Raw genomic sequence first — 26,148 nt, 5'->3', positions numbered from 1 at the left:
AATGGCCTACTCTTGCACTTATTTTCTATGTTTTTAGAAGAGTGCAGACATCTGGTGGTGGGGGGTTGTGGGGCTGGAGGAGATTACAGTGATAGGGGTGAGGGCTATGGAGGGATTTGCAAGCGAGGATAAACAGTTCGATGTTTATGTGTATATAGGGCGAGGACAATATTAAGATAGAATATAAAACGTTTTGGAAGCGGCGGCATGAAAGATGCTGTATAAGTCTACCCAGTTGCCCTTTAAGTTTGCGCTCTGTCCTCTTAGCTGTGACGAGTGGTGGCAGGGAGAGCGCCTGTCACTTTAAATGGACGCACATTTTGAATAAAGCACAACCGCCTCCAGGAGGGCGGGCGCCAGTGGGTTTCCGTGGGGCGGCCACCATTTTGGCAGTGGAGTCGTTTGTGGAAGCAGGAGTCGCTGTCCGCGTCCCGCCGCGCCGCCGCATCTCACCGGCACAAAATGGGTGAGTGAAGGCCCGGCGGCTTATGGCCCCGCTTTATCATTCTTTTTTCTGCCTGTACTGTCGGATGGGGTGCGTCGGGTCGGTCGCCACGATCGTCTTTTAAGCTCTTTGACGTTATTCGCAAACGTGGTGGGCGCTGCGCCGCTGTCAGCGATTGAGCCTCCCGGTGAGGAGCAGAGGCCGCCCGGCCCGGCCCGGCCCGGCCCGGCCGCAGGGGCCTGGGCTTCGGTGCGGTAACCGAGGCTGGAGGAGATGTCGAGTGAGGGGGGCCCGGAGGACATGTCGCACCGGGATAAGGGAGGAGGCGTATTCCCGTGTTAAAACACCCAGAGCTTCTGGTATCCGGGCAACGGGGCAGAGTGGGATGTCGCCTCCCAGCTCCCCGTTAAATTATTCCTTTTTTATTTATTTTTTTTATTGTGTGAGGAGTGTGGGACTGTAAGGTTTGATTTTATATAATCTGAATGGGATCAGGGAAAAGAGGTACAGCGATTAATCGGGTCCTATCCACCGGCTGACCAGGAAATGCTTCAGTCGACTCCGTTAAAACAAAGTCCCTACAGGGCTGCATTTTTCGTTCGTGAAGGCAAATGACTGCCGATAAAATGAATTTTTATATTCAGGATAGACTGGAACTCGAGAATTGGACAATCAATTCCTAAATGCTAAATGAATGTGGGAAATGAGGCATCTTTCTATTTGATTGTTTTAGACAAGAGGAGCGAGATAATTTTCCATTATTAAAAAAATCACGAATTTATTGCCATCTTTTTGGATAGGGTAAGGTGTGGATAGCGAGACGAGGCATGGGGGAGCAGCGGCAGCTTCTGGCTAAATACTGGGCCATGGATTTGCTGCCAATTTAATGAAATATATTTTCGGTAGCGTTTTGCGTTGTTGGGAAGATGTGTAAATATAACTGACAGCTTAGGTTAAATATGTGCTCCCTGTGAATTAATTCCAGTAATTCAGTAGTTTGAATTCATTTTGTATGATTATTGCCAGCAATATTTTTCTGTATGTACAATACTAGAAATATAGACCCCTATCTCAGCAATTTATTATAAAATTACTTCATAAATTCCAACTTTCCAAAATGCAGCCACCCTATATCCTGTTCTGCGCAACCCCAACCCGCCCCCCCCCCCCCCCAATGACAATCCACATTGGCTGATGTCCCCCAACAGACTAAATTTGAAATCCTCATTCTCATCTTAAGATCCCTCCTCGGCCTCGTACACTTCTCTTCTGAAACCTTTTCTCGACTTGTATGCCTTCCTGCACCCAATGATTCTCTGGTTTTGTCTTTTGTGCATCTTTCTCTTTTCCTGCCCACTTCATCATTAGTGGCTGAGTCTCCACCAGCAGCCTGACTTTCCAGAACACTCTGCCCCTCTTCAACAACAACAACAACAACTTGCCTTTATATAGCACTGTTTAACATAATAATACGTCCCAAGGCATTTCACAGGAGCATTATCAAACAAAATTTAATACCAAGCTACATGAGATATTGGGACAGATGACCAAAAGCTTTGAGGTAGGTTTTAAGGAGTGTCTTAACCCTAACCCTTCTCCACCCTTGAAGGCTTCTCAAAACATTTATTCTCAAACAAGCTTTTGGTTCAGTGGCTTTGTAACTCCTTTTAGCTTTGTAACACACTTTGACACTTTATATTAAAAGCACAATGTATTTGCAAATTGTAATTGTTTTCCATAAATATAAATATAGATTTTTATAGAGCACTGAATGTGACAGCAGAGGTGCAACAGTAGCAAAAGATACATTTGTTTTTGCACCAAGTATAATTTGAAATGGAAGCCATGTTCTTTAGATGATTGGAGTATAATTCTCTAATAGCTTAATTCCGCTGCATTTTTTATTTTTTTTAAAGAATCTTTATCCCTTCTGCAATTGGCTTTGTTGATACTATTTTGAACAAATAATTTCTTTGAACATGTTAATTCTGCAGTGCACAGTTCAAAATTTTTAAAACTTTTTTTCTTTTATCGCTTGCCTTTCCCTGACTCTGTTCTACCAAATTGGACAACCTTTTATCTGTTTTTTGGGGTTTAACTAAAAATTGTAAGCCATAGGTTTCTGCTTTGTTTAGCAATCAAAAATGTTGTTCACTAGTAAAACTAAACTTTACAAGCAAGCCTAGTACTTAAAATAGCAAACTAATGTTATTTTATAATAGAATCATTGGACCTGAAGAAAATTAGCAACTTTGTGATTGAAATGCTAACGGAAGAAGAATCCACCACCATATTGCTATTCTACAATTTGACCATTGATTACCTTTGTTATAATTTTATATTAAATTTAGTTGAGATTATTGAAGCTTTGAAGAAAATGCATATTAGAAAACAAATCCTATAAAGATTCCAACATTCCATAGACTCTGGATCAGTTCCTATGGAGTGGCGGGTAGCCAATGTAAACCCACTTTTTTAAAAAAGGAGGGAGAGAGAAAACGGAATTATAGACTGGTCAGCCTGACATCGGTAGTGGGTAAAATGATGAAATCAATTATTAAGGATGTCATAGCAGCGCATTTGGAAAGAGGTGACATGATAGGTCCAAGTCAGCATGGATTTGTGAAAGGGAAATCATGCTTGACAAATCTTCTGGAATTTTTTGAGGATGTTTCCAGTAGAGTGGACAAGGGACAACCAGTTGATGTGGTGTATTTGGACTTTCAGAAGGCTTTCGACAAGGTCCCACACAAGAGATTAATGTGCAAAGTTAAAGCACATGGGATTGGGGGTAGTGTGCTGACGTGGATTGAGAACTGGTTGTCAGACAGGAAGCAAAGAGTAGGAGTAAATGGGTACTTTTCAGAATGGCAGGCAGTGACTAGTGGGGTACCGCAAGGTTCTGTGCTGGGGCCCCAGCTGTTTACATTGTACATTTAGACGAGAGGATTAAATGTAGTGTCTCCAAATTTGCGGATGACACTAAGTTGGGTGGCAGTGTGAGCTGCGAGGAGGATGCTATGAGGCTGCAGAGTGAGTTGGATAGGTTAGGTGAGTGGGCACATGCAAGGCAGTTGAAGTATAATGTGGATAAATGTGAGGTTATCCACTTTGGTCGTAAAAACAGAGAGACAGACTATTATCTGAATGGTGACAGATTAGGAAAAGGGGAGGTGCAACGAGACCTGGGTGTCATGGTACATCAGTCATTGAAGGTTGGCATGCAGGTACAGCAGGCGGTTAAGAAAGCAAATGGCATGTTGGCCTTCATAGCGAGGGGATTTGAGTACAGGGGCAGGGAGATGTTACTACAGTTGTACAGGGCCTTGGTGAGGCCACACCTGGAGTATTGTGTACAGTTTCGGTCTCCTAACTTGAGGAATGACATTCTTGCTATTGAGGGAGTGCAGTGAAGGTTCACCAGACTGATTCCCGGGATGGCGGGACTGAACTATCAAGAAAGACTGGATCAACTGGGCTTGCATTCACTGGAGTTCAGAAGAATGAGAGGGGATCTCATAGAAACGTTTAAAATTCTGACGGGTTTAGACAGGTTAGATGCAGGAAGAATGTTCCCAATGTTGGGGAAGTCCTGAACCAGGGGTCACAGTCTAAGGATAAGGGGTAAACCATTTAGGACCAAGATGAGGAGAAACTTCTTCACTTAGAGAGTGGTGAACCTGTGGAATTCTCTACCACAGAAAGTTGTTGAGGCCAATTCATTAAATATATTTAAAAAGGAGTTAGATGTAGTCCTTACTACTAGGGGAATCAAGGGGCATGGGGAGAAAGTAGGAATGGAGTACTGAAGTTGCATGTTCAGCCATGAACTCATTGAATGGCGGTGCAGGCTAGAAGGGCCGAATGGCCTACTCCTGCACCTATTTTCTATGTTTCTATTTGATGCTTCAATCTTATCTAGATACAATTAGCACAGCAGAGAAGGTGAACTGAACTGGAAATGATTCCCCAGTATGCTATCTTGTCTCCGCATTTGGGTTTAGGTGGCTTACTATCTACCTTACTAGCTGTAGTATCGGAGTATGAGCATAATCCATAAGTAGACATAACGATTGATACTGCAGAGAGGTTAGTTCAGCTCTAGTAGCTATTTTAATGTTGAGAATAACTGCCCAAAATACATTTATTTTAAAAAATCCAATGGTTCTCACCGAATGTGGCCAGTTTACATTTGCAACCAGAGGGCTTTTATTTCAGTTAACAATGTGTTCTGATAATATATAATGTCATTTTCAGCATTCTCTTTTAAAATGTGCTTGTGCAATATTCAATTCTTCAAATGTTTTAACCCTTAGAATTCCAGAAAGTTCCTTGGGTGGCCATCTTTTTATATAAAAGATTTCACCTGATTTAAAAAATCAAATCCTCAAATCAGGAGTAGATTTATCAACATACTATTAAATACACTTAAAGTTTTCAAATTTTTGTTAGGCTCTGCTTCTATCTTCTGACCAAATAGGTTTGAACAAAGTGGCCCTTCAGCCAATTTGGCCTAATTGTTTCAGACAACCAGCTCTACACTGTCCTCAAATTACAGCATCTCGTTTCTTAAATGTCCAGTTTCTTGGTCTGAACCATACACACTAATTTAAAATCTGGTAGGTCAAAAAGTAAAAAAAAACTAGATCACTGATCAATAACTTGCACTTGTATCGCATTTTTAGCGTAGAAAACATCCCAAGGGAAGAGGAAAAAATGAACAATCAGACAGTTGTGCAGCTTATTCACTTGTGTTTTGCTTCTGTAACAGTACCTATACTAAAATGGTTGCTCAGAGCAACAGACATGTCATTAAATCTCACCTCCCTAGTGTGAACGACTGTTACTTTCTGAATAAAACCCTAGGACTTTCCAAATTGTACTTGCCTTTGACATAACAGTTTCAGGGAAAGTGCATAGTAATTTAACATCGTCCAATTCAGATAAGTGATTCAGAAATGGTGCAGCATTTCTTGGGAAACATAATTTGTATTTCTTGGAATAAGCAGACCAAGTATTCACTGTCTTGTTTTGTTGTGTTGGACTTAAATACTGGGAATTATTTATTTTAAGCTGCTTTATCTAATCAAGGGTTGGATAGTTCCTTCACATGACGACTATCAGGTTACCTTGTTCAGGGTGTAGGTGTATCACGTATAATAATGTTAAATCTATTATCTAAGGTATTCTGGAATTAATTGTTATGTATTCAGAAGCGGTACAAGGCTCAAAGGTTCAAACCTTCTAACCTATACAAACAGAAATTCTAGCAAGATTTATACATACCTCAAACAGGTAATGGGTATGATCAGCTTCCTTGTAAACTAGTCACAATGGCTGTGAGTTGAGTATTTGCATACGTGATAAATACTGATAACCAATATAATGCTTCATTTTCATTACTGAAGTTGACGATTAAAGACAGACCAAAAATATAACTTGATTTTTAGAAGGGGTACAAGGCTCAATTTAAAAAAAAATTGTTTGTTTTTATTCATATTTAGTTCATTTAAGCTTTAAATGGCCATCGCAAATGTAAGTGTGGAAGGCTTTCCGAGGATCATTAACAGTGACTGGCAGTGGCCTACCATGATCTTCTTTCCAAAACAGAGTGATCAATTTACATTACTATGAAGTAATGCAGACATCACTGGACTTGGGTTACGTAGGATTGTTGTTGCTATAGCAGACTGGCCGACTATTTAATCTACTTGAATACTCAGAGTGGGACTTGGTTGACTTGTATCAACTGAAAACGTAAACTGTTGAAAAGACAATTGGAACCTATTTGTGTAGTTTTATCAGGCTTTTAATTTCTCTCGACCAATCACAACACAATGTACATTGAGAGGAAAAAATAATGATCCACCATATCGGGATGATCTCAATTTTTTTTAAAAGGAAGAAAAACTTGTGTTTGTTTAGCATTGTTCATGTCCTCATGACCTCACAAAGCATTGCACAGCCAATCAATTACTTTTTGAAGCATCGTCACTGTTATGTAGGCAAATGCAGCAGCCAATTCACAGAGCAAGATCCTGGAGATGAATGGCCAGTTCATCTCTTGTTGGTGTTGGCTGAGGAATGAATGTTGGCCAGGATATCAGAAGAATTCGCTTCTCCTCTTTGGGAAAAAGTGCCATGGAATCTTTTATATCTACTTGACCACACAAACAGGATCTTTCTTTTTATCATTCTTCAGGAGGTGGGCATTGCTGGGAAGGCTGAAATTTATTGCCCATTCCTAGTTGCCGTTGAGAAGGTGGCAGTGAGCCGTCTTCTTGAACCGCTACAGTCATGTGCTGAAGGTATTCCCACAATGCTGTTAGGCAGGGATTTTGATCCAGTGACGATGAAGGGATGGTAATATGTCCAATGATATATTATTGGTGCCTGAGTAATTAGTCACAGTTAGGAGGATGGCTTATTTTCTATATTTTTACATCAAAACTTCCGTATTTACACGGGGATTTAAAAACTATACAGGACAAATCTGGCAGTATTTGAGGGGAGTGTAATGGCTGTATGCACTTGTATGTTCGATTGCATAAACTTTCTTAACTTTTTCCTTCTGTCTTTGACAGTATTCTATTGGTTGCTCGAGCAACATTTTAGTATCACTAAATCTAACTCCACCCTAATGTGGATGAGATTACTTTCTGAATAAATCATTGCTGCTTTCAAATCATCATCATCACAGGCAGTCCCTCGCAATCGAGGAAGACTTGCTTTCTCTCTCAAAATGAGTCCTTAGGTGGCTGAACAGTCCAATACGAGAGCCACAGTCCCTGTCACAGGTGGGACACATTTTCCGCACGCTCTTTCCGCTGCCTGCGCTTTATTTCTGCATGCTCTCAGCGATGAGACTCGAGGTGCTCAGCGCCTTCCCGGATGCACTTCCTCCACTTAGGGCGGTCTTTGGCCAGGGACTCCCAGGTGTCGGTGGGGATGTTGCACTTTATCAGAGAGGCTTTGAGGGTGTCCTTGTAACGTTTCCTCTGCCCACCTGGGGCTCATTTGCCATGAAGGAGTTCCGAGTAGAGCGCTTGCTTTCCAAACTGTACATGTCTTTGGCATAATGGCTTTGACATAACAATTCAGATTAGTGTTGCAGTACCCTGAAATGGTACATTTCTGAAAAGGATTAAAGGGAGAAAGATGACCATTGACCTTGCATGGTATGTAAATCTTTAACATTTAGAATGCGAGGACAAATGTGGCATTGGTGCAAGACTCTCTATCTGAAATATATTCCAGAGAATAGATTGCTGTCGGAGTGACCTGAATGGGCCAAATGCCACTTCTTTGCTTGTTTTCTCTGAAACTTCCCAGCAGTGATGAACCGAGATAACTAGAAACGCCACTTCCCTAGTCAAAAAAAAATCCCTAAGTTATCAGCATTTAGTTTTAAAAAATCTGTCTGACATTGTCCTGATTTCAGCTGAGCAACTTGCTATTCTTTATCTCTCCTGTTTACAAAGTGTCCTAAGAACTACTCATTAAGTCAGCATGCCCTCCAATCTGGTCATTTCATGGTGATTTTATATTCTGGTGTGTTATACTTGGCTCCATATTAAAAATCACTAGTTTTAGGTTTGCTTGTTTTTCATTGAGAAACCAGTGAAGATCTATAGAATAGGATGCTCCCTTTTTTTGTTAAACAACGACTGGGTAAATCCGGAAGCTTGGCTGGGGTTTTAAATACCTGTAGAATGTTTCCCAGAACATCAAAATTGCTGCAGTAAGTTGGTCTAGGACATTTAACTTTTCAGTATGGTGGGGATGTGGAACAGCATAATTGGAACTTGAAAGGAATGAGAGAAATATCTGACAGGAACACTGATTATAGTGTGTGATATATGTAAAATAAAGACAAATCTTGGAGGCTGGAAGTGAGGGAGGGAGTGCTGTTCCGAATGCTAAATTTTATTGCACTCTTGCATAGGAAATCATTAAGATGCAGCTTTAATTCTTAATTTATTCATTTGCAATCCAATTGATTGGAACTTAATTTGAATCACGTACTTTTTTCATCTAATAATTGCTGATGTAATTTTTCACTTCTGAAATCTCCTGAATGTAATTGCCAGTAATTTTGCTATGCTTTATTTTATATGAATAATGTGAAGAAATAAGTAGTTTATTGTCTTTGCATATAAATTATAGCCAAATTAAAATTCAGCATTTTTACATGTGCAATAGGAATTGACGGGCCTATTTTAATATGATGGGACTCAAAGGGAATGTCCTACTTAGTTTGGTATTCGTCTGAGAGGTGTCAGTTGCATTTCTTAAAACCACTTAACTATGCACATGTACTTTGAAATGCAGGAGAATTTCAGCACAAATTAAATGTAGAGCATAAGTAATGCAGTTTGTGGTAAATGATTTCTACTGTGATTGCAGGTTGTCAATGTCGTTCATATATTTTTTTTAAAAGCCCCGATTTGTCTTTGTCTAGAGTTCTCGCAACCAAAATCATGAAAAGCAAATATTTGCTCATTCATTCATTCGCTGTTTGAGAGACCTTGCTGTATGCATATTGGCTGCTGCATTTGCTTGCACAAGTCTACACTGACCTCTCTGCAGTCTTTGACTAGATCAACCACACTTTCCTTCTCCAATGCCTCTTGTGTTGTCCAACTCAGTGGGTCTTTCCTCACTTGGTTCCATTTTTACCATATTTGATCGGCTTCTCTTCCATCTTTCTCACCGAGGTGACCTCCGATCTCCGATATGGCATCAACTTCTACATATATGCTGATTCTACATATATCTCCACGCCTCCCAACCCCTCTGCTGCCTTTTTGTTGTCACACTGGTTGTCCAACGTGCAATATTGAATGATTTGCAGTTTCTTGCAGCTAAGCGTGAGGGTGAAAGACAACATTGTCTTTGGCCTCCACCATAAACGCCATATCCTTGCACCAACCCCCTCCCCAGCAACTATCTTCGTCTGTTCACCGCCTCGGTGTCCTATTTGATCCCAAGCTGAGCATCCGACCCATTATCCTCTCCAAAGGCCGCCTACTTTCATCTCTGGGGCATTACCCATTTCCGCCCCTACCTCAGCCCATCTGTTGCTGAAGCTCCCATCTTTGTCTTTGTCATCTCCATGCTTGACAATTCCAATGCTCTCCTGACCATTCTCCACCCTCCATAAACTTCAACTCATCCAAAACTATGCTGCCTGAATCTGATCTCTCAAGTTCCACTCTCTTATCCTGGCTGATGCAATTACTCGCAGTTCCCTAAAGCTTCAAATTGAAAATGTTCATCCTGGTGTTTAAATCCTCCTTGACCTCACCTCCTTGGCTCTCTCTCCTCCTCCAGCCCTACACTCCTCCCCTGGAACTCATCATTCCTCTGACTCTGGATCCTTGTGCATGCCCCCTTCACTCCACCATAGATGGCCGTGCCTTCAGCTGCCCAGGTCCCACACTCTGGAATTGCCTCTCCATTTCCCTCTTCTCCTTTAAAACCCTTCTTAAAATTCACCTTTCTGACCAAGCTTTTAATCATTTTTATAGCCTCCTCCTTTTGCTCAATATTTTTTTTGGTTACCGTTTTGGAGCACTTTGGGATGTTTTACTACATTAGAGCAGCTTGTATTTATATAGCATCTTTAAGTAATTGCACATTCCAAATAATCCACTGATTGTAAATTGCTTTGGGATGTTCTGAGGACATAAGACACTACATCAATACAGGTTATTCTTATTTATTTAAAGTAAAATATCAGGTGTTCAACAACAACATGCACTTATATAATGCCTTTAACTTTTTAATATTAAAAACAACAAAAAAAATCCCTAGGTTCTTCATGTGCGTAAGGAAAAATGGATCCCAAACCAAAGAAGGAAAGATTAGACAAAGTAGCCTAAAACTTGGTCAAAGATATGGATTTTTAAGGATGGTCTGAGAGGAGAAAAGGAAGTTGGAGAAGGGAGTTTGAGTGTGGCCTAGGCAGCTGAAGGTATGGCCACCAGTGGTTGGGTAAAGGGAGGGGAAATGCGCAAAAGGCCAGAGTCAGGGGAACAAAGTTTGGAAGAGTGGTAGGGCTGGAGAGGCTGCAGCGCTAGCATTGGGCGAGGCCATGAAAGGATTTAAAAGCCAGCATGAGAATCTTAATTTTGAGGCATTGGGACTGGTAGCCAACACAGGTCCGCAAGGACAAGTGTATTGAGTGGATGGGACTTGCTGCAGGATAAGATACAGGCAGCAGAGTTTTGGATGACATGAAGCGTGTGCAAGCTGACCATGGGAGAATTGGAGTGATCCAATCTGGAGGGTACAAGGAAATGAATAACTGTTTCAACAACAGATGGGCTGCGGTAGCAGTGGAGGCTAGCACTGATAAGAGTTGGAAACATGTGGTCTTTGTGATGAGGATGTAGGGTAAGAAACTCAGCTGAGCGTCAAACTAAATGTGAGGTTGCAAACACTGGCTAGGGTAGGTGATGAAGTTGTTCACAAAGTTATGGAGTTTGTGGTAGAGGCTGAAGATAGTCGCTTCAGTCTGTTCTGTGTTTAGCTGAAAGTAATTGTGGCTTCTCCAAGACTGTTGGACAAACAGTCTTCAAAGCACAGCGTCGGTGGAGAGGTAGAGATATCGTTTAAGGAGGTTGAGAAGGGAGAATGCACCATCGTCGTCGAGAATGATGTTGATGACTTGGCTTCTGTGTCCGACCTGGCTCAGTGGGTAGCACTCTTGCCTCGGAGTTAGATGTTGTGTTCCAGGCCTATCCAGAGACGTGAGCACAATATCTAGGCTGACACTTCAGTGCAGTACAGCCGGAGGTGCCATCTTTTGGATGAAATGTTAAGCTGAAGCCCAATCTGCATCTCGGGTGGTCATAAAAGATCCCATGGCACCATTATTTGAAAAAGAGCAGGGGAGTTATCCCAGTGTCTTCGCTAATATTTATCCCTCAACCAACAATACTGAAACAGATTATATGTTGATTATCTCATTGTTGTTTGTGGGACTTGTGTGTGCAATTTGTAATCATATACTTGTTAGAAAGAATGCAGGCTGATCACTTAACAAAAAGTGGTTCTGTCTTGTGTGGTTTACAAATGAAATCAGTATCTGCCAGAAATATTTTACTTCCAATCCCTTTAATTTTTACTCCTTCGAAACCTGGAGCAGTTTATTCATCTTATTGGTGATAAAAGTGGAGGAATTTGTTATTGCTTTCTGCCTATGAACTTGTGTTAGTTTGTATTGTGAGCAGAATGTGTAAATTTGCTGAAACTGATTTATGATGGAAAAAGTGTGCTGAGAAAAGAATACCATTCAAAAAGATTTATGTGACCTTGTGTGTAATATCAGATTGGCTTAGTGGTAACAATCTCCTAAGAAGGTTGTGGGTTCAAGCCCCACTGTGAATTTGAGCATTTAATTCGGGCTGATCGTGCATCCCGGAGGGAGTGCCGCTTTGTTGGAAGTGCCCTCTTTCGGATGAGAAGCTAAACTGAAGCCATGCCTGCCTGTTCAAGTGGACATACAAGATCCCCTGCCATTTTTTTAAAAAGATGGGATATCTCCAAATATTCTGGCCATAATTTATTTGTCAACCAACACCGGGTAACAGATTAACAGGTCACTCATCTCATTGCCATCTGTAGGAGCTTGCAGTTTGCAAATTGGCTGCTATGTTTGAATTCATAAGTGACTACACTTCAAAGTAATTCACTGGTTGTGAAGTGCTTTGGGCTATTCTGAGGACTTGAAAGGCGCTATAAATGCATTTGTTGTGTTAATTTTTGATGTAGGTGCTAACATTATGAATAGAAGTAACCCTTGTAGGTGACAGAAGAGGTTGAAGGTCAGCTGTCTTATTGAAAAGAAATGTGATCGTCATGGCAAACTGTTAAGGCAATACATTCTGATGGGAAGAATCCACAAAATTCTGATCAGATGAAGAATGGAAATGTTAGTGCTATAGCAGGGTGGAAGCAAAATAATCTACCTGAAACACTGGTCAAGAAAATAGATTTAAATAAATGCAAGTTGTAGTAGTTTCAACCATTTGGACCAGATACTATGCTTGTATCTTCACAACTCACTAATTTACCTAAACTCTCCATTATTGTTTGTCATTTCATCACCTGACATCCTTCAGAGATTGACTTGTTTGGAGCTTGGGGCTATTAAATGAAGAGGTATTTTATAAAATGATTTACCCATTGTAAACATCTTGGTGACCTAATCACCAGAAATGTGTTGATTATGTAATGGCATGTTGCAATTAGCGACTACTTGGAAAGCTGTAGATATTAGACCATAACTGAAATGTTTCCTGTGACTTCATGAAACTAACAAAGATTTTGTTTAGCCAGTATATACATCCAGACAGGACAAGACTTTAATGCAATGTTAAATGAGAAAGCCTTTGGCCCATTGGAACTCATCCAATAGTACACTAATGTTCCCATCATCTCATCTAATCATAATTTGAATAACAGCATTATGGCTTAATGTATTTTTCCTGATAACTGTTGTAAAAAATGTACATATCATTAACTTATATTTATGTTCACTCGCCCTACTTTCTTGACTTTGATTTAAAATAACCTGTTTAACTTGCTTGAATACCATTAATTGTTTTGTGTTTAAGTTCCTGCACCTCCCCAAAATCACCTTCCAGATAAGCAATAAACTTGTGTGCAGTGCAGATGCTAAGTCCTCGTAGATGCTCACTGGAATGAGCGCCAAAGTGATGTGTGCAACTTTACTACTGGTACTCTGTGGATTTTTTTTAAAAGCTGGAGGAGAAAGTTGAGATGAAGCTGCAGCAGATAATTCTGTTCCTATCTTAGATGCTCGTCAGCTGCATCTCTGTTGGGGAGGCTGTGACATGGAGTATTAGGCATGGTTTTGCATTGTACTGATATCTGCAGTGTTGTCACTCTGGGCAAGGATGCAGGTGTTGCACAATACTCAGAATGATGGTGATAAGTTGAGCTGAGCATTTTTTTTAAATGTACTACATAAGCTTTTCCAGAAATAATTGTGTGTATTATAAAGCTAAATGTTAGTGCAATGCCCTCAAATTACATCATTATTTGCTCTGCATTAATAGATCTGTACTGTACAGAGTTTCAAGCAACAGTATACAGTGTGGCAGAAGACTTCAAAACCTCTCATACCATCTGTTAATTTTAACTTGATATTGGAGCAGGGACCTGCTCAAAGTGACTCCAAACTATCCAGGTACACAACAGTGGCCAGAGTATTGCATAAGTCCACGCTTCACGTTGACTTGCAATCAATACATATTGCCAAGATGTGTTTTAGCATTGCTTAACTACTGGTCATCTTTAGTCTGGTGTCTGATTCAACCAAGCAAACTCATCAGTTATAGATTGACATTTGGACAACTTTTGAAGATCTGAATTGAGATTAATTTACCATTAAATAAGTTTTTGTTCGAATGAATCATCAAATCATAGAATGTTATACAGGTAGAGTGCCCGGAAACCTCAGGACTGAGGCCGTTCCAGATTTGGAACGTGTCTCCGATGTCCCGAATCTGGAAACCCCTGTTTCAACAGCCCCGGCTCTTTCCAATATATGTATAGGGCTGGACATACTGGGGATGAAAGGATCTGTACAGGTAACTGACACTGAATTCCCCCCCCCCCCAAGGGAAAATCCGTTTCCATATTAATTTTGTATCCATTATGAGGAAATTGCCTAGCAGGGGGTGTGGCGGTAGGGGTCTGGATTTCGGAACATTTTCCGGATTCCGGACAACCCTGCCACCGATCGGCCCGGTGTCCGGAACATTCCGAGTTTTGGAACTCCGGATGCTCAACCAGCAGCATCAAAAAGGGTCATTTATCCAATTAAGTCTGCACTTGTTCTAATTCCCCTCTCCTGTTCACTTCCCAGGCAGTTTATAAAATATATTTTTTAAGACATCTTAAAAAGCTATTAACACTGCTTCAACAGAAGAAAATTTGAAATTCTAACTGCAAATAATTTTTTTCCAACCTCCTTTAATTCTTGCTGGGATTTGTTAAACGTTGCCCTCATTAGTTCTATTGGTTGTTGAGAATAATTTATCAGTATGTACTTTTAACATCCTTCATTGAAGACCTCTACCAGATCGACCCTTCATTTTCTTGACTCTGCTGAGAAATGGATCTCTCTCTCTCTCTTTCTTTCTCTCTCTCTCTCTCTCTCTCTCTCTCTCTCTCTCTGCCCCTCCCCCATGCAAGATTATTTTGTCATGAATTTCAAGCCATTGAATTTAAATTGCAATGCATATTTTGTCAGCTGAATGGTACGCTGGACAGTTGAAGTGCCATTGTAAGTGGACCCCCCCCCCCCCCCCCCTCCTATTTCTCACCTACATGCTGCCCATTGGCGACATCATCCAAAAACACGACGTCCGGTTCCACACGTGTGTTGACGACACCCAGCTCTACCTCCCCACCACCTCTCAACCCCTGCACTGTCTGATTTGTCCTGTTGCTTATCCAACATCCAATCCTGGACAAGCAGAAATTTCCTTCAAATAAATATTAGGAAGACCAAAACCATTATCTTCGGTTCCTCCCATAAGAAACCCTAGCCACTGACTCCATCCTCTCCCTGGTCACTTTGAATCACTGTTTGAACTTTGGCATCCTATTTGACCCCGGGATGAGCTTCTGACTACACATCCATTCCATCACCAGGACGGCCTACTTCCACATTTTTTATACGTTCATGGGATGTGTGTTGCTGGCAAGGCCAGCTTTTATTGCCCACCTTGAGAAGGTGGTGGTGAACCACCATCTTGAACCACAGCAGTCCGTGTGGTGAAGGTTCTCCCACAGTGCTGTTGGGGAGAGTGCAGGATTCGACCCAGCGACAATGAAGGAACGGTATATTTCCAAGTCCGGATGGTGTATAACTTGGAAGTGTTCTCGTGCGCCTGCTGCCCTTGTCCACGGTGGTAGAAGTTGTGGGTTTGGGAGGTGCTGTCGAACTTCTGTAATGTTGCACATCTATGACCTTGCCTCAGCTCATTTGCTGCTGAAACCCTCATCCATGCCTTTGTTACTTCTTGACATGATTATTTCCAATGCTCTCCTGACCAACCTCCCATCTTCCAGACTCTCCAATCTTGAACTCATTGAAGACTGTGCCACAGGTATCCTAACTCCTGTGCTTGCTGACATACATTGTCCCTCGGTCCAGCAAAGCCTCGATTTCTAAATTCTCATCCGTTTTCAAATCTCTCCATGACCTCTTCCAGTCCTACAACCCTTGGATCCCTGTGTTCCTCCAATTCTGGCCTCTTGCGCATCCCTGATTTGAATTGCTCCTTTATTGACGGTAAGGGCTTCCATTGCCTGTGCTCTAATCCTGGCATTCCCTCCCTAAACCTCTCCGCCTCTCTGTCCTTTTCAGACGCTCCCTAAAACCTACCTCTGACTAAGCTTTTGGTCACCTGTCCCAATGTCTCCTTTTGTCAAATTTTGTTTGATTACACTGCTGTGCAACATCTTGGGACATTTTACTATGTTAAGTTACTGTGTTATGTTACTATGCTAACAATAAATGCAATTTGTTGTTGTCGACTTGCCACTATGTTCACTGCAGTGTATTCTAATTATTGTTCCAGCAAATTGTGGTGTGAATTCGCTACTGGAGAATCGGGGAGCACAACAATGGCATTCTAACTTGTGATGTTCATCACCAGTGTTGTTTCACTGTTCAAATATGATCTTTTTTCCTTTAGAATCCACGGCTAGTCCAGCAAAAGAAAACTATAGAATGAATCGTTACAAGAACAAAGCATTAAATCCAGAGGAGATGCGTAGGAGAAGGGAGGAAGAAGGGATTCAGCTACGGAAACAAAAGCGAGAGCAACAGGTATGCCACCACAGTTAGTTTAGGTCACTTTATTTGCAATTTTTCCAGGCGTATAGCAAACTAAATTGAGCACTGCTGCTGAATTGGGCCCTGGTCAATGCCTCATTGGACTCAAGTTTGACGTTCTATTTTTGTGCACTCCCAAATTGCTGATTTAGACTTGAGCTAGCTTATCTCTTCTCTCGCTCCTCCCCACCCCACCCCCAAAAAAAAATCCTGGAGAATGAGCAAACTACATACACTCGTGCTTATTCATTTGTTTATTTCCTGTTTGCGGAACCTTGTCTGCAAGTTGGTACCTGTTTTGCGACTGACTTTAAAAGTAGTTAATTGGTTGTAAAGTGCTTTTGCGTGCCCTAAAAATGTAAATTGGCACTATGTTCATTAAAAGTTATAGTTGGAAATTTAGTATTCGTTTTTTTTTAAAAAGCCAGCATGTTTTATGAAAAAAACCTGATTATTAATCAATTTAAAATTGCCATACTTCTTGCCCAGAATTGATTTACAAAAGTGAAAATGAAGAACCTTGCGCACGAGTATTGAGAGCACAGGGACAGAGAGTTGCTCCTTAAAGCTGTTACACCATCATAATTGGGAGAATTACCCCATCCATTTACCTGTGAGACATCCTTTTGGATCACAAAAGAGGTCCACATTATGGAAATTCAACAACTCAGTTTTTCATTGATTATTTTATGGAACAGCGTGCGTTATTAGAAAATCCTGAGATTTGATGCAAAGTATTCTTCTTTCCCAGCTGTTTAAAAGGAGAAATGTGGAGCTTATCAATGAAGAATCTGCTATATTTGAAAGCCCTCTCATGGATTCATATGTCAGCTCTACTGCAGCAGGGGTAAGAACTATATGATGTTTAATTGTGTCAAATAAAGATAAAGCCTTCGCTGACCATTTCCTTGTATCGCTCTTGCCCAATCCAATCCTTCTGCATCTGCCACTGGGGGGAAAAAAAAACTCTCTCCAAACTCTCTTACCATTGCACTTATCAACTCAAAACTGCCCAACCAAAGATGGGAGGAAAAGCAATGTGTGAGGAGGACACACAAAATCTGCAAAAGGACATGGACAGGCGAAGTGAGTGGGCAAAAATTTGCCAGATGGATTATAATGTTGGAAAGTGTGAGGTCATGCACTTTGGCAGAAAAAAAAAATCAAGAGCAAGTTATTATTTAAATGGAGAAAGATTGCAAAGTGCTGCAGTACAGCGGGACTTGGGGGTACTTGTGCATGAAACACAAAAGGTTAGTATGCAGCAACAGCAAGTGATCAGGACGGCCAATGGAATCTTGGCCTTTATTGCAAAGGGGATGGATTATAAAAGCAGGGAAGTCCTGCTACAGCTATATAAGGTATTGGCGAGGCCACACTTGGAATACCGCGTGCAGTTTTGGTTTCTATATTCACGAAAGGATATACTTGCATTGGAGGCAGTTCAGAGAAGGTTCACAAGGTTGATTCCGGAGATGAGGGGGTTGACTTATGAGGAAAGGTTGGGCCTCTACTCATTGGAATTCAGAAGAATGAGAGGTGATCTTATCGAGACGTATACGATTGAGGGGGCTTGACAAGGTGGATGCAGAGAGATTGTTTCCACTGATGGGGGGGGGGGGGGGGGGGACTAGAATTAGAGGGCATGATCTTAGAATAAGGGGCCGCCCATTTAAAACTGAGATGAGGAAAAATTTCTTCTGAGGGTTGTGGATTTGTGGAATTTGCTGCCTCAGAGAGCTGTGGAAGCTGGGACATGAATAAATTTAAGACCGAAATAGACAGTTTCTTAAATGATAAGGGGTTATGAAGAGCGGGCACGGAAGTGGAGCTGAGTCCATGATTGGATCAGCCATGGTCGTATTAATTGGCGGAGCAGGCTCGGCGGGGGTGGGGGGGGGGCCGTATGGCCTGCTCCAATTTATTACGTTCTAATCTTTTGGCCCTCTTTTAACAATGACATTTCTGCAGCCACCGATCTGCTCAACCGCACCCTCTCCACCACCTTTGATGCCCTAGTCCCTATTAAAAAGATTACTCTCTCCCATGTCTGCCGTTCCCCCTGGTACAGCCCTCATCTTTGCTCCCTCAAGTCGAGAGGGCGCAGATTTGAACGGATGTGGCGGACAAATGGTTTAACCATTCGCCGCCAGATCTGGCTCAAACACACACAACATTATCGGGCCCTACTCTTGTCTACAAAAACTGCTCGCTATTCCAGGATGATTCTGGAATGTAAAAATGACCCCCAGCTACTATTCTCTACTGCTAACCGTCTCCTTAAACACCTCTCCCTTGTCTTCACCACACTCGCCTCCAACAACAAGTGTGAGGAGCTCATGGACTTCTTTGTCTCAAAGATTGAGACCATCCAATCTGCGAGTTCCCTTTCTTCACCTAGCCCACGAGACCAAACTTTATCTGAGGCTCCCATCTGCCCTAGCCCTAAACTCGCATCTTTCTTTAGTTTGTCTCTCATCTCCCCTCTTGATCTCGCCACGCTTATCTTGTCCATGAGACCCACTTCCTGCTCCCTTGGCCCTATTCCCACTAAACTGCTGACCACCCAACTTCCTTTGGCTCCCATATTAGCCAGCATTGTTAACGGTTCTCTCTCATCAGGTACTGTTCCCCTCTCCTTCAAATCTGCCGTCATCACCCTCCCCTCAAAAAAAACAACCCTTGACCCCACTTTGCTTGTTACCTATCGCCCCATCTCCAACCTCCCTTTCCTGTCCAAAGTACTTGAACTAGATGTCGCCTCCCAAATCCGTGACCACCTTTCCTCCAACGCCTCTCCACCATCGTCCAGCTAGGTGGGACTGCACTCGCCTGCTTCCATTCTTATCTATCTAATCGTAACCAGACAATCTCCTGCAATAGCTTCTCTTCCCACTCCCGCATCGTTACCTTTGATCCATCCTTGGTCCCCTCCTATTTCTCATCTATATGCTGCCCCTTGACGATATCATCCGAAAACACGGAGTGAGTTTTCACATGTACGCTGATGACACCCAGCTCTACCTCTCCACCACTTCTCTCGACCCCTGCTTGGTATCTAAATTGTCAGACTGCTTGTCCGACATCTAGTTCTAGATGAGCAGAAATTTTCTCCAATTAAATATTGGAAAGACTGAAGCCATTATCTTTGGTCCCCGCCACATGCTGCGTTCCCTAACCACCGACTCCATCTCTCTCCCTAGCATAAATCTTAGAGGATGAACAAGACTGTTCACATATCTGCGGCATAATTAAAACCATTTTTCCGCCTCCGCCCCTGTCTCAGCTCTTCTGCTGCTGCAACCCTCATTCATGCCTTTGTTATCTCTAGACGTGACTATTCCAATTCGCTCCTGGCTGGCCTCCCACATTCTACACTACGTAAACTTGAGGTCATCTAAAACTCAGCAATCCGTGTCCTAACTCGCACCAAGTCATGATCACCCATCATCCCTGTGCTTTCTGACCTACATTGGCTCCCGGTTAAACAATGCCTCTCTTTCAAAATTCTCATCCTTGTTTATAAATCACTCCACGGCCTTGCCCCTCCCTATCTCTAATCTTTTTCAGTGTCACAACCCCACAAAATGTCTGCACTCCTCAAATTCTGCCCTCTTGAACATCCCTCCTTACAACTGTTCAAACATCGATGGCCTTGCCTTCAGCTGTTTGGGCCCCAAGCTCTCAAATTCCCTCCCTAAACCTCTCTGCCTCTCCCTCTCTTTTTCCTCCTTTTTAAGACGCTCCTTAAAACCTACCTCTTTAACCAAGCTTTTACATCATCTGCCCTAATTTCTTGTGGCTCGGTGTCAAATTTATCTGATTTGTCTTGTAACACTGCTGTGAAGCACCTTGGGACGTTTTACTATGTCAAAGGCGCTATATAAATTAAAGTTGTTGATGTATGACTCAATGTTAATGAACGGTTACAGTTTCATTAATAGGTATCTTCACGGTAATATGATTATGGTACTGAATTAACAATTTTGAGGTTGCGAGTTCATATGGCAAGTTGTGAAATTGAATTCGATAAATCTTGTAATTTGTGGACTAATACTGGTAATAAAAATCATGACACTCTAGACATAATGGTAAAACAGCTGCAAATGTATGCTTTTTCATTTTTTTTTGATCTAAACTAATGCAGTTGAGTCCAAATAAAGGAAGAAAGAAAAATCATAATTCAGACATCATGTTTCTTGATAAATTATTTTATATCTTTTTTTGTAGTTGTGAACAAGGGTGCATGTCTCCCCAGTTCTGACGAAGGGTCATTGACTCGAAACGTTAACTCTGCTTTCTCAGATGCTGCCTGACCCGCTGAGATTTCCAGCATTTTCTGTTTTTATTCCAGATTCCAGCATCCACAGTATTTTGCTTTTGTGTTGAGGGTGCAGGACCGTACTTGTTAGGCTAACCAGTTCTTCATAATTTCTTTCCCGTAAAGCATTATGTCTTACTGGATTGTTATGAAATAAATGATTCTATTTGTATCTTTTTAAATTGTATTTCCAATTCAGGAGGGTGTGATCACAAGGGAAATGGTACAGATGCTTTTCTCTGAGGATACTGAGCAGCAGCTAGCCACCACTCAAAAATTTCGAAAATTGCTTTCCAAAGGTAATAAAGCTTCACGTTTCCTTCAGTTTTCAGTTGGATGATGTCAAAAATTGCTAACTGAACAATAGGTTTCAGGACAATAGTTTAGTTTATGCAAAAATACTTTATTTCTTTTAAGGTTCTTAAAATGGAGACCTGGCTGAAATTATCTTGAATGCGATTGTTCTTTGTGTTGACAGTCCACTGTTTACCATGGCACCACATGAGCGATCAGAGTCAACATTGCTCGTATTCACTTATTTTTAACTAAACACATGCCACGTATGCTATTGTCATCCAAAGAACTGTAAGCAGGACTCCAGTTTTTTTTTTCTCTAGAAATTGAAACTTTTGTAACCATAGAGGTTTACAGCACAGGAGGAATCCATTTCAACCACCCTGTTGGTGCTGGCTCTTTGTTCTAGCAATCCAAAGCTAATCCCGCTCTGTTATGTATTTTTTTGTTCAGAGGAGAATTGTAGCACCAGCTTGTTCTGCTTTATTAAAACACTGCACCGTCACCGCTGATAGTTTACTTGTTCATCTTCAGTTGGTTCAGGTCAAATTTTCTTTCAATTCCCACCCTCACCCCTCATTTGCTCTACCATGGCGGCTGTGGCCTTCAGCCATCGAATACCACTCTCTCTCCTCCTTTTAAGACCCTCCACCATTTGACAAGCCTTTAATCACCCATCCTAAATTATCCTCTGGCTCCGTGTCTTGTTTCTTTTCTTGAGCATATGTGAAAGGCCTTGCAACGTTGCTATGTTAAAGCACTAAATAGATCCAAATTATTGTTGCTGCTGCCAATGACTGGGATTGTGCATGTGGATTTGTTCCAGTTTAATAAAGAATGATACTCTGACTGTCACTCAATATAGAGGGAGAATTTTTTTGTAATGGTAGACACAGTTTTCTGAAAGAGTAAACATCCTCTATTTTCATCAGAGGATAATCAGCTGCCCTGAGAGGGAAGCCTGTTGCATCCCTGTGAAGTCTTAAGTCTAAGAGGTGTGTAACTGGGTCAGAGATTTTGTTTCCTGACATGAGCGATATTGGAACCCAAGCTCAGCGAGGATCAAACCAGACACCTGCCGTTGTGCTAGTTATTAAGTGACTATTATTTGAAGAACATTGGGTCTAAGGTTGTATAGCTTGGCTAGCCAGGTGCACAATTTAATACCTCCTTTTAATCCCTCCTTTTGCCAAAAAAACATCCAGCTGCCCCATGAATTTTCTAATGTGGGCAGTCTATTTACACATTCGCCTCGCTCTTTGTGAAATACTTAAGTCTAAATTGTCTGTTTACTTTCCTATTCTGAGGACTATATGTCCCTCGACCATAGATTGTGATCTTTGTCAAACAATTTATTGGTGTTCAGTTTAGCCATATTTCTTGGAATCTTAAACGTTATGGTTTCCCCAAGCCACATCTTAACAATTTACTTAGCCTCCGTGGGTGCAGCATTAGTCCAGTTGGCATTCTGCCCATGGTAGTTCAGAGACTGGAACTGTACACAATTTTCTAGGTGGGCAACTGGCAGTGCTCTATGCAAGCTCATTGCTACTGATTGAGACTTTTGTTCTATTCCTCTAGTTTGCTTCCCAAGATTTTATTAACTTTATAGCTGTCACGTTCTTTGACCGTTTTAATGAGCTGTCTACCATTGCCTCCAGATGAAAACAGAATTACATTTTAAAAGAGTAGCAGTGTGATCACCAGATTCAGTATAGATTTTAGATTTGTCAAATCAACACCTGCTTTGTGTATGCTGTATTTGGAGACGAAGCGTACAAGAAAAACCAATATGGATGTGTTTTTAAATATGCATAAATACATTTTTCCATTCTTTGGCCAGAAAAAGCAACAAACCTGAGGACTAGGAGAAATTTAGAATTCAGCAGAGGAGGACAAAGGGTTTAATTAAGAGGGAGAAAATAGAGTACGAGAAGAAGCTTGCCGGGAGCATAAAAAAGACTGCAAAAGCTTCTATAGATGTAAAGAGAAAAAGATTAGTGAAGACAAACGTAGGTTCCTTGCAGTCGGATTAAGGTGAATTTATAATGGGGAACAAAAAAATGGCAGACCAATTGAACAAATCCTTTGGTTCTGTCTTCACGAAGGAAAACGCAAATAACCTTCCGGAAGTACTAGGGGACCGAGGGCCTAGTGAGAAGGAGGAACTGAAGGATATCCTTATTGGGTGGGAAATTGTGTTGGGGAAATTGATGGGATTGAAGGCCGATAAATCCCCGGGGCCTGATAGTCTGCATCCCAGAGTACTTAAGGAAGTGGCCCTAGAAATAGTGGATGCATTGGTGATCATTTTCCAACAGTTTATCGACTCTGGATCAGTTTCTATGGACTAGAGGGTAACTAATGTAACAGCACTTTTTAAAAAGGGAGGGCGAGAGACAGCGGGTAATTATAGACCGGTTAGCCTGACATCAGTAGTGGGGAAAATGTTGGAATCAATTATTAAGGATGAAATAGCAGTGCATTTGGAAAGCAGTGACAGGATCGGTCCAAGTCAGCGTGGATTTATGAAGGGGAAATCATGCTTGACAAATCTTCTGAAATTTTTTGAGGATGTAACTAGTAGAATGGACAAGGGAGAACCAGTGGATGTGGTGTATTTGGACTTTCAAAAGGCTTTTGACAAGGTCCCACACACGAGATTGGTGTGCAAAATCAAAGCACATGGAATTGGGGGTAATATGCTGACATGGATAGAGAACTGGTTGGCAGACAGGAAGCAGAGAGTCGGGATAAACGGGTCCTTTTCAGAATGGCAGGCAGTGACTAGTGGAGTGCCACAGGGCTCAGTGCTGGGACCCCAGCACTTTACAATATACATTAAAGATTTAGATGAAGGAATTGAGTGTAGTATCTCCAAATTTGCAGATGACACTTAAACTGGATGGCGATGTGAGCTGTGAGGGGGACGCGAGGCTGCAGGGTGACTTGGACAGGTTAGGTGAGTGGGCAAATACATGGCAGATGCAGTCTAATGTGGATAAATGTGAGGTTATTCACTTTGGGGGCAAAAACACGAAGACAGAATATTATCTGAATGGCGGCAGATTAGGAAAAGGGGAGGTGTATCGAGACCTGGGTATCATGGTTCATCAGTTATTGAAAGTTGGCATACAGGTTCAGCAGGTGATGAAGAAGGCAAATGGTATGTTGGCCTTCATAGCTAGGGGATTTGAGTATAGGAGCAGGGAGGTCTTCTAGCAGTTGTACAGGGCCCTGGTGAGGCCTCACCTGGAATATTGTTCAGTTTTGGTCTCCTAATGTGAGTAAGGACGTTCTTGCTATTGAGGGAGTGCAGCGAAGGTTCACCAAACTGATTCCCGGGATGGTAGGACTGACATATGAGGGGAGACTGAATCAACTGGGCCTTTATACATTGGAGTTTAGAAGGCTGAGGTGGGATCTCATAGAAACATATAAGATTCTGACTGGACTGGACAGGTTAGATGCAGGAAGAATGTTCCTGATGTTGGTGAAGTCCAGAACCAGGGGACACAGTCTTTGGATAAGGGGTAGGCCATTTAGGACTGAGATGAGGAGAAACTTCTTCCCTCAGAGTTGTTAATTTGTGGAATTCCCTGCTGCAAAGAGTTGTTGATGCCAGTTCATTGGATATATTCAAGAGGGAGTTAGATATGGCCCTTACAGCTAAAGGGATCAAGGGAGAAAGCAGGAAAGGGGTACTGAGGTTGAATGATCAGCCATGATCTTATTGAATGGTGGTGCAGGCTCAAAGGGCCGAATGGCCTACTCCTGTACCTGTTTTCTATGTTTCTATGTTTTAAATGGATCAAATTGGATGTATTCTTAAAAATGACGCATTTGATCCCTACATCTTGTTTTTCCTTAATGAAATCTTGAGTTTTTCTTTGCAGAGCCAAATCCTCCTATTGACGAAGTAATCAACACATCTGGTGTTGTAGAAAGATTTGTGGAATTCTTGAAAATAAATGAAAATTGCACACTACAGGTAAATCTTTCAATGCCACACTGTTTTTGATTTAAGCTGGTGTTTGATGCGATTAGGAAGTGCTAAAGTGGAGGAGTGTTTTATTGCATAGCATTAATACATTTCACTTTCATGGTAGGCGGGTAGGGGATCAGCCATGATCTAATTGAATGGCAGAACAGGCTTGAGGGGCTGAATGGCTGCCTCATGTAACAGCAAGGAAATGAGAAAACATGCAGGTAAAAACCATTGCCTGAAGTTGTAGTCTCTGCATAGCATTTCATGAGAACATACGAAGTTTTGATTTGTACACTGGGTTCTATCGAAAAATAATGCATGTAGAGGTGGGCTGGAAGCTTTGCGTTAGCAACAGTTACTGGTTTTTATTGCTTAAACACTCATATTTTACTTTGTTTTTGATTTAAAACAATGGAAGTTGTAGCAATTGATATAATCTTATCAGCTATAAAAGGATTTGAATTGTTCATTTTTCTTTTGCTTGCATATTCCATATACTTTTTCAAACCAAGGGTTTTGATGTGGGATAGAGCATCTCTAAATAAATGATTTTAAATTAATGGGATACTATGCAGGATATTTCATTTTTGATGGTCAAGATTGAAACTGACGTATGTTGTAGTAGTCTGATTTTCTTTGAGTTACATTGAACTAAATACATCTTGATAAATTATCTTTGTTCATTTGCTGTATATCAAGTTGTGTGGATTTGAGTATGTGTGTGGATTTGAGTATGTATGTGTATTTTATAAAATGGATTGAAATAGATGAATTAATATATAATGTGTGTGTGTGTGTGTATATATAATAAATTGTATATTTATTAGAGGTGGGGAAATATCATGTGTTGATTGAATTGAATCTCCCAACTTTATTCTGTGGGAGCAAAGCTCTGGGCATCTTGTTATCTTGGCCGTCCGCTTGCAAAGCAAGGTGAAGCAACACTAACATTTGCCTGTGCTACTTCAAATATCTGCAGGGACATCTACATGGGGAAAAATCGCACATCTTCCAATCCGACTGCTAGACAGAGCTATACCATACTCTGTCATCGATTCCTCTCATGTCCATGTAACTTATAGATATTCAGAATACGATGAAGGATAGTTTAACTCTAATTTGGGTATCGTCATGCCTTGGGTACTTAACATATATTTTTTGTTCTTAATCAGTTGGACTTTGAGGCATTTGTGTATTTATTGTTTAAGGTCTGACTAGCT

At 41.4% G+C, this 26,148-nt stretch overlaps 1 protein-coding gene across 2 annotated transcripts in view; it reads left to right on the top strand.

The window, feature by feature from the left end:
- The first annotated feature begins 366 nt into the window (after positions 1 to 366).
- LOC139279728 (importin subunit alpha-7) overlaps positions 367 to 26,148 on the top strand; it is a 42,891-nt gene continuing 17,109 nt past the window's right edge. Inside the window, exons 1-5 of one of the 2 annotated variants that reach the window (XM_070898895.1) lie at positions 367 to 466; positions 16,186 to 16,319; positions 17,077 to 17,172; positions 20,846 to 20,945; positions 24,837 to 24,931. In XM_070898895.1, coding sequence (XP_070754996.1) covers positions 463 to 466; positions 16,186 to 16,319; positions 17,077 to 17,172; positions 20,846 to 20,945; positions 24,837 to 24,931 — 429 coding nt within the window. In that variant the 5' untranslated portion in view covers positions 367 to 462. Of the gene's footprint in view, positions 467 to 13,538; positions 13,665 to 16,185; positions 16,320 to 17,076; positions 17,173 to 20,845; positions 20,946 to 24,836; positions 24,932 to 26,148 lie in introns of those variants that run through there. The other variant, XM_070898896.1, reaches the window with a different exon arrangement.

Source organism: Pristiophorus japonicus, chromosome 14 (assembly GCF_044704955.1).
Source record: "Pristiophorus japonicus isolate sPriJap1 chromosome 14, sPriJap1.hap1, whole genome shotgun sequence".
Lineage (NCBI taxonomy): Eukaryota > Metazoa > Chordata > Chondrichthyes > Pristiophoridae > Pristiophorus > Pristiophorus japonicus.
Note: the sequence above shows the minus strand (reverse complement) of the source record. Positions and strands in the feature narration are given on the sequence as shown.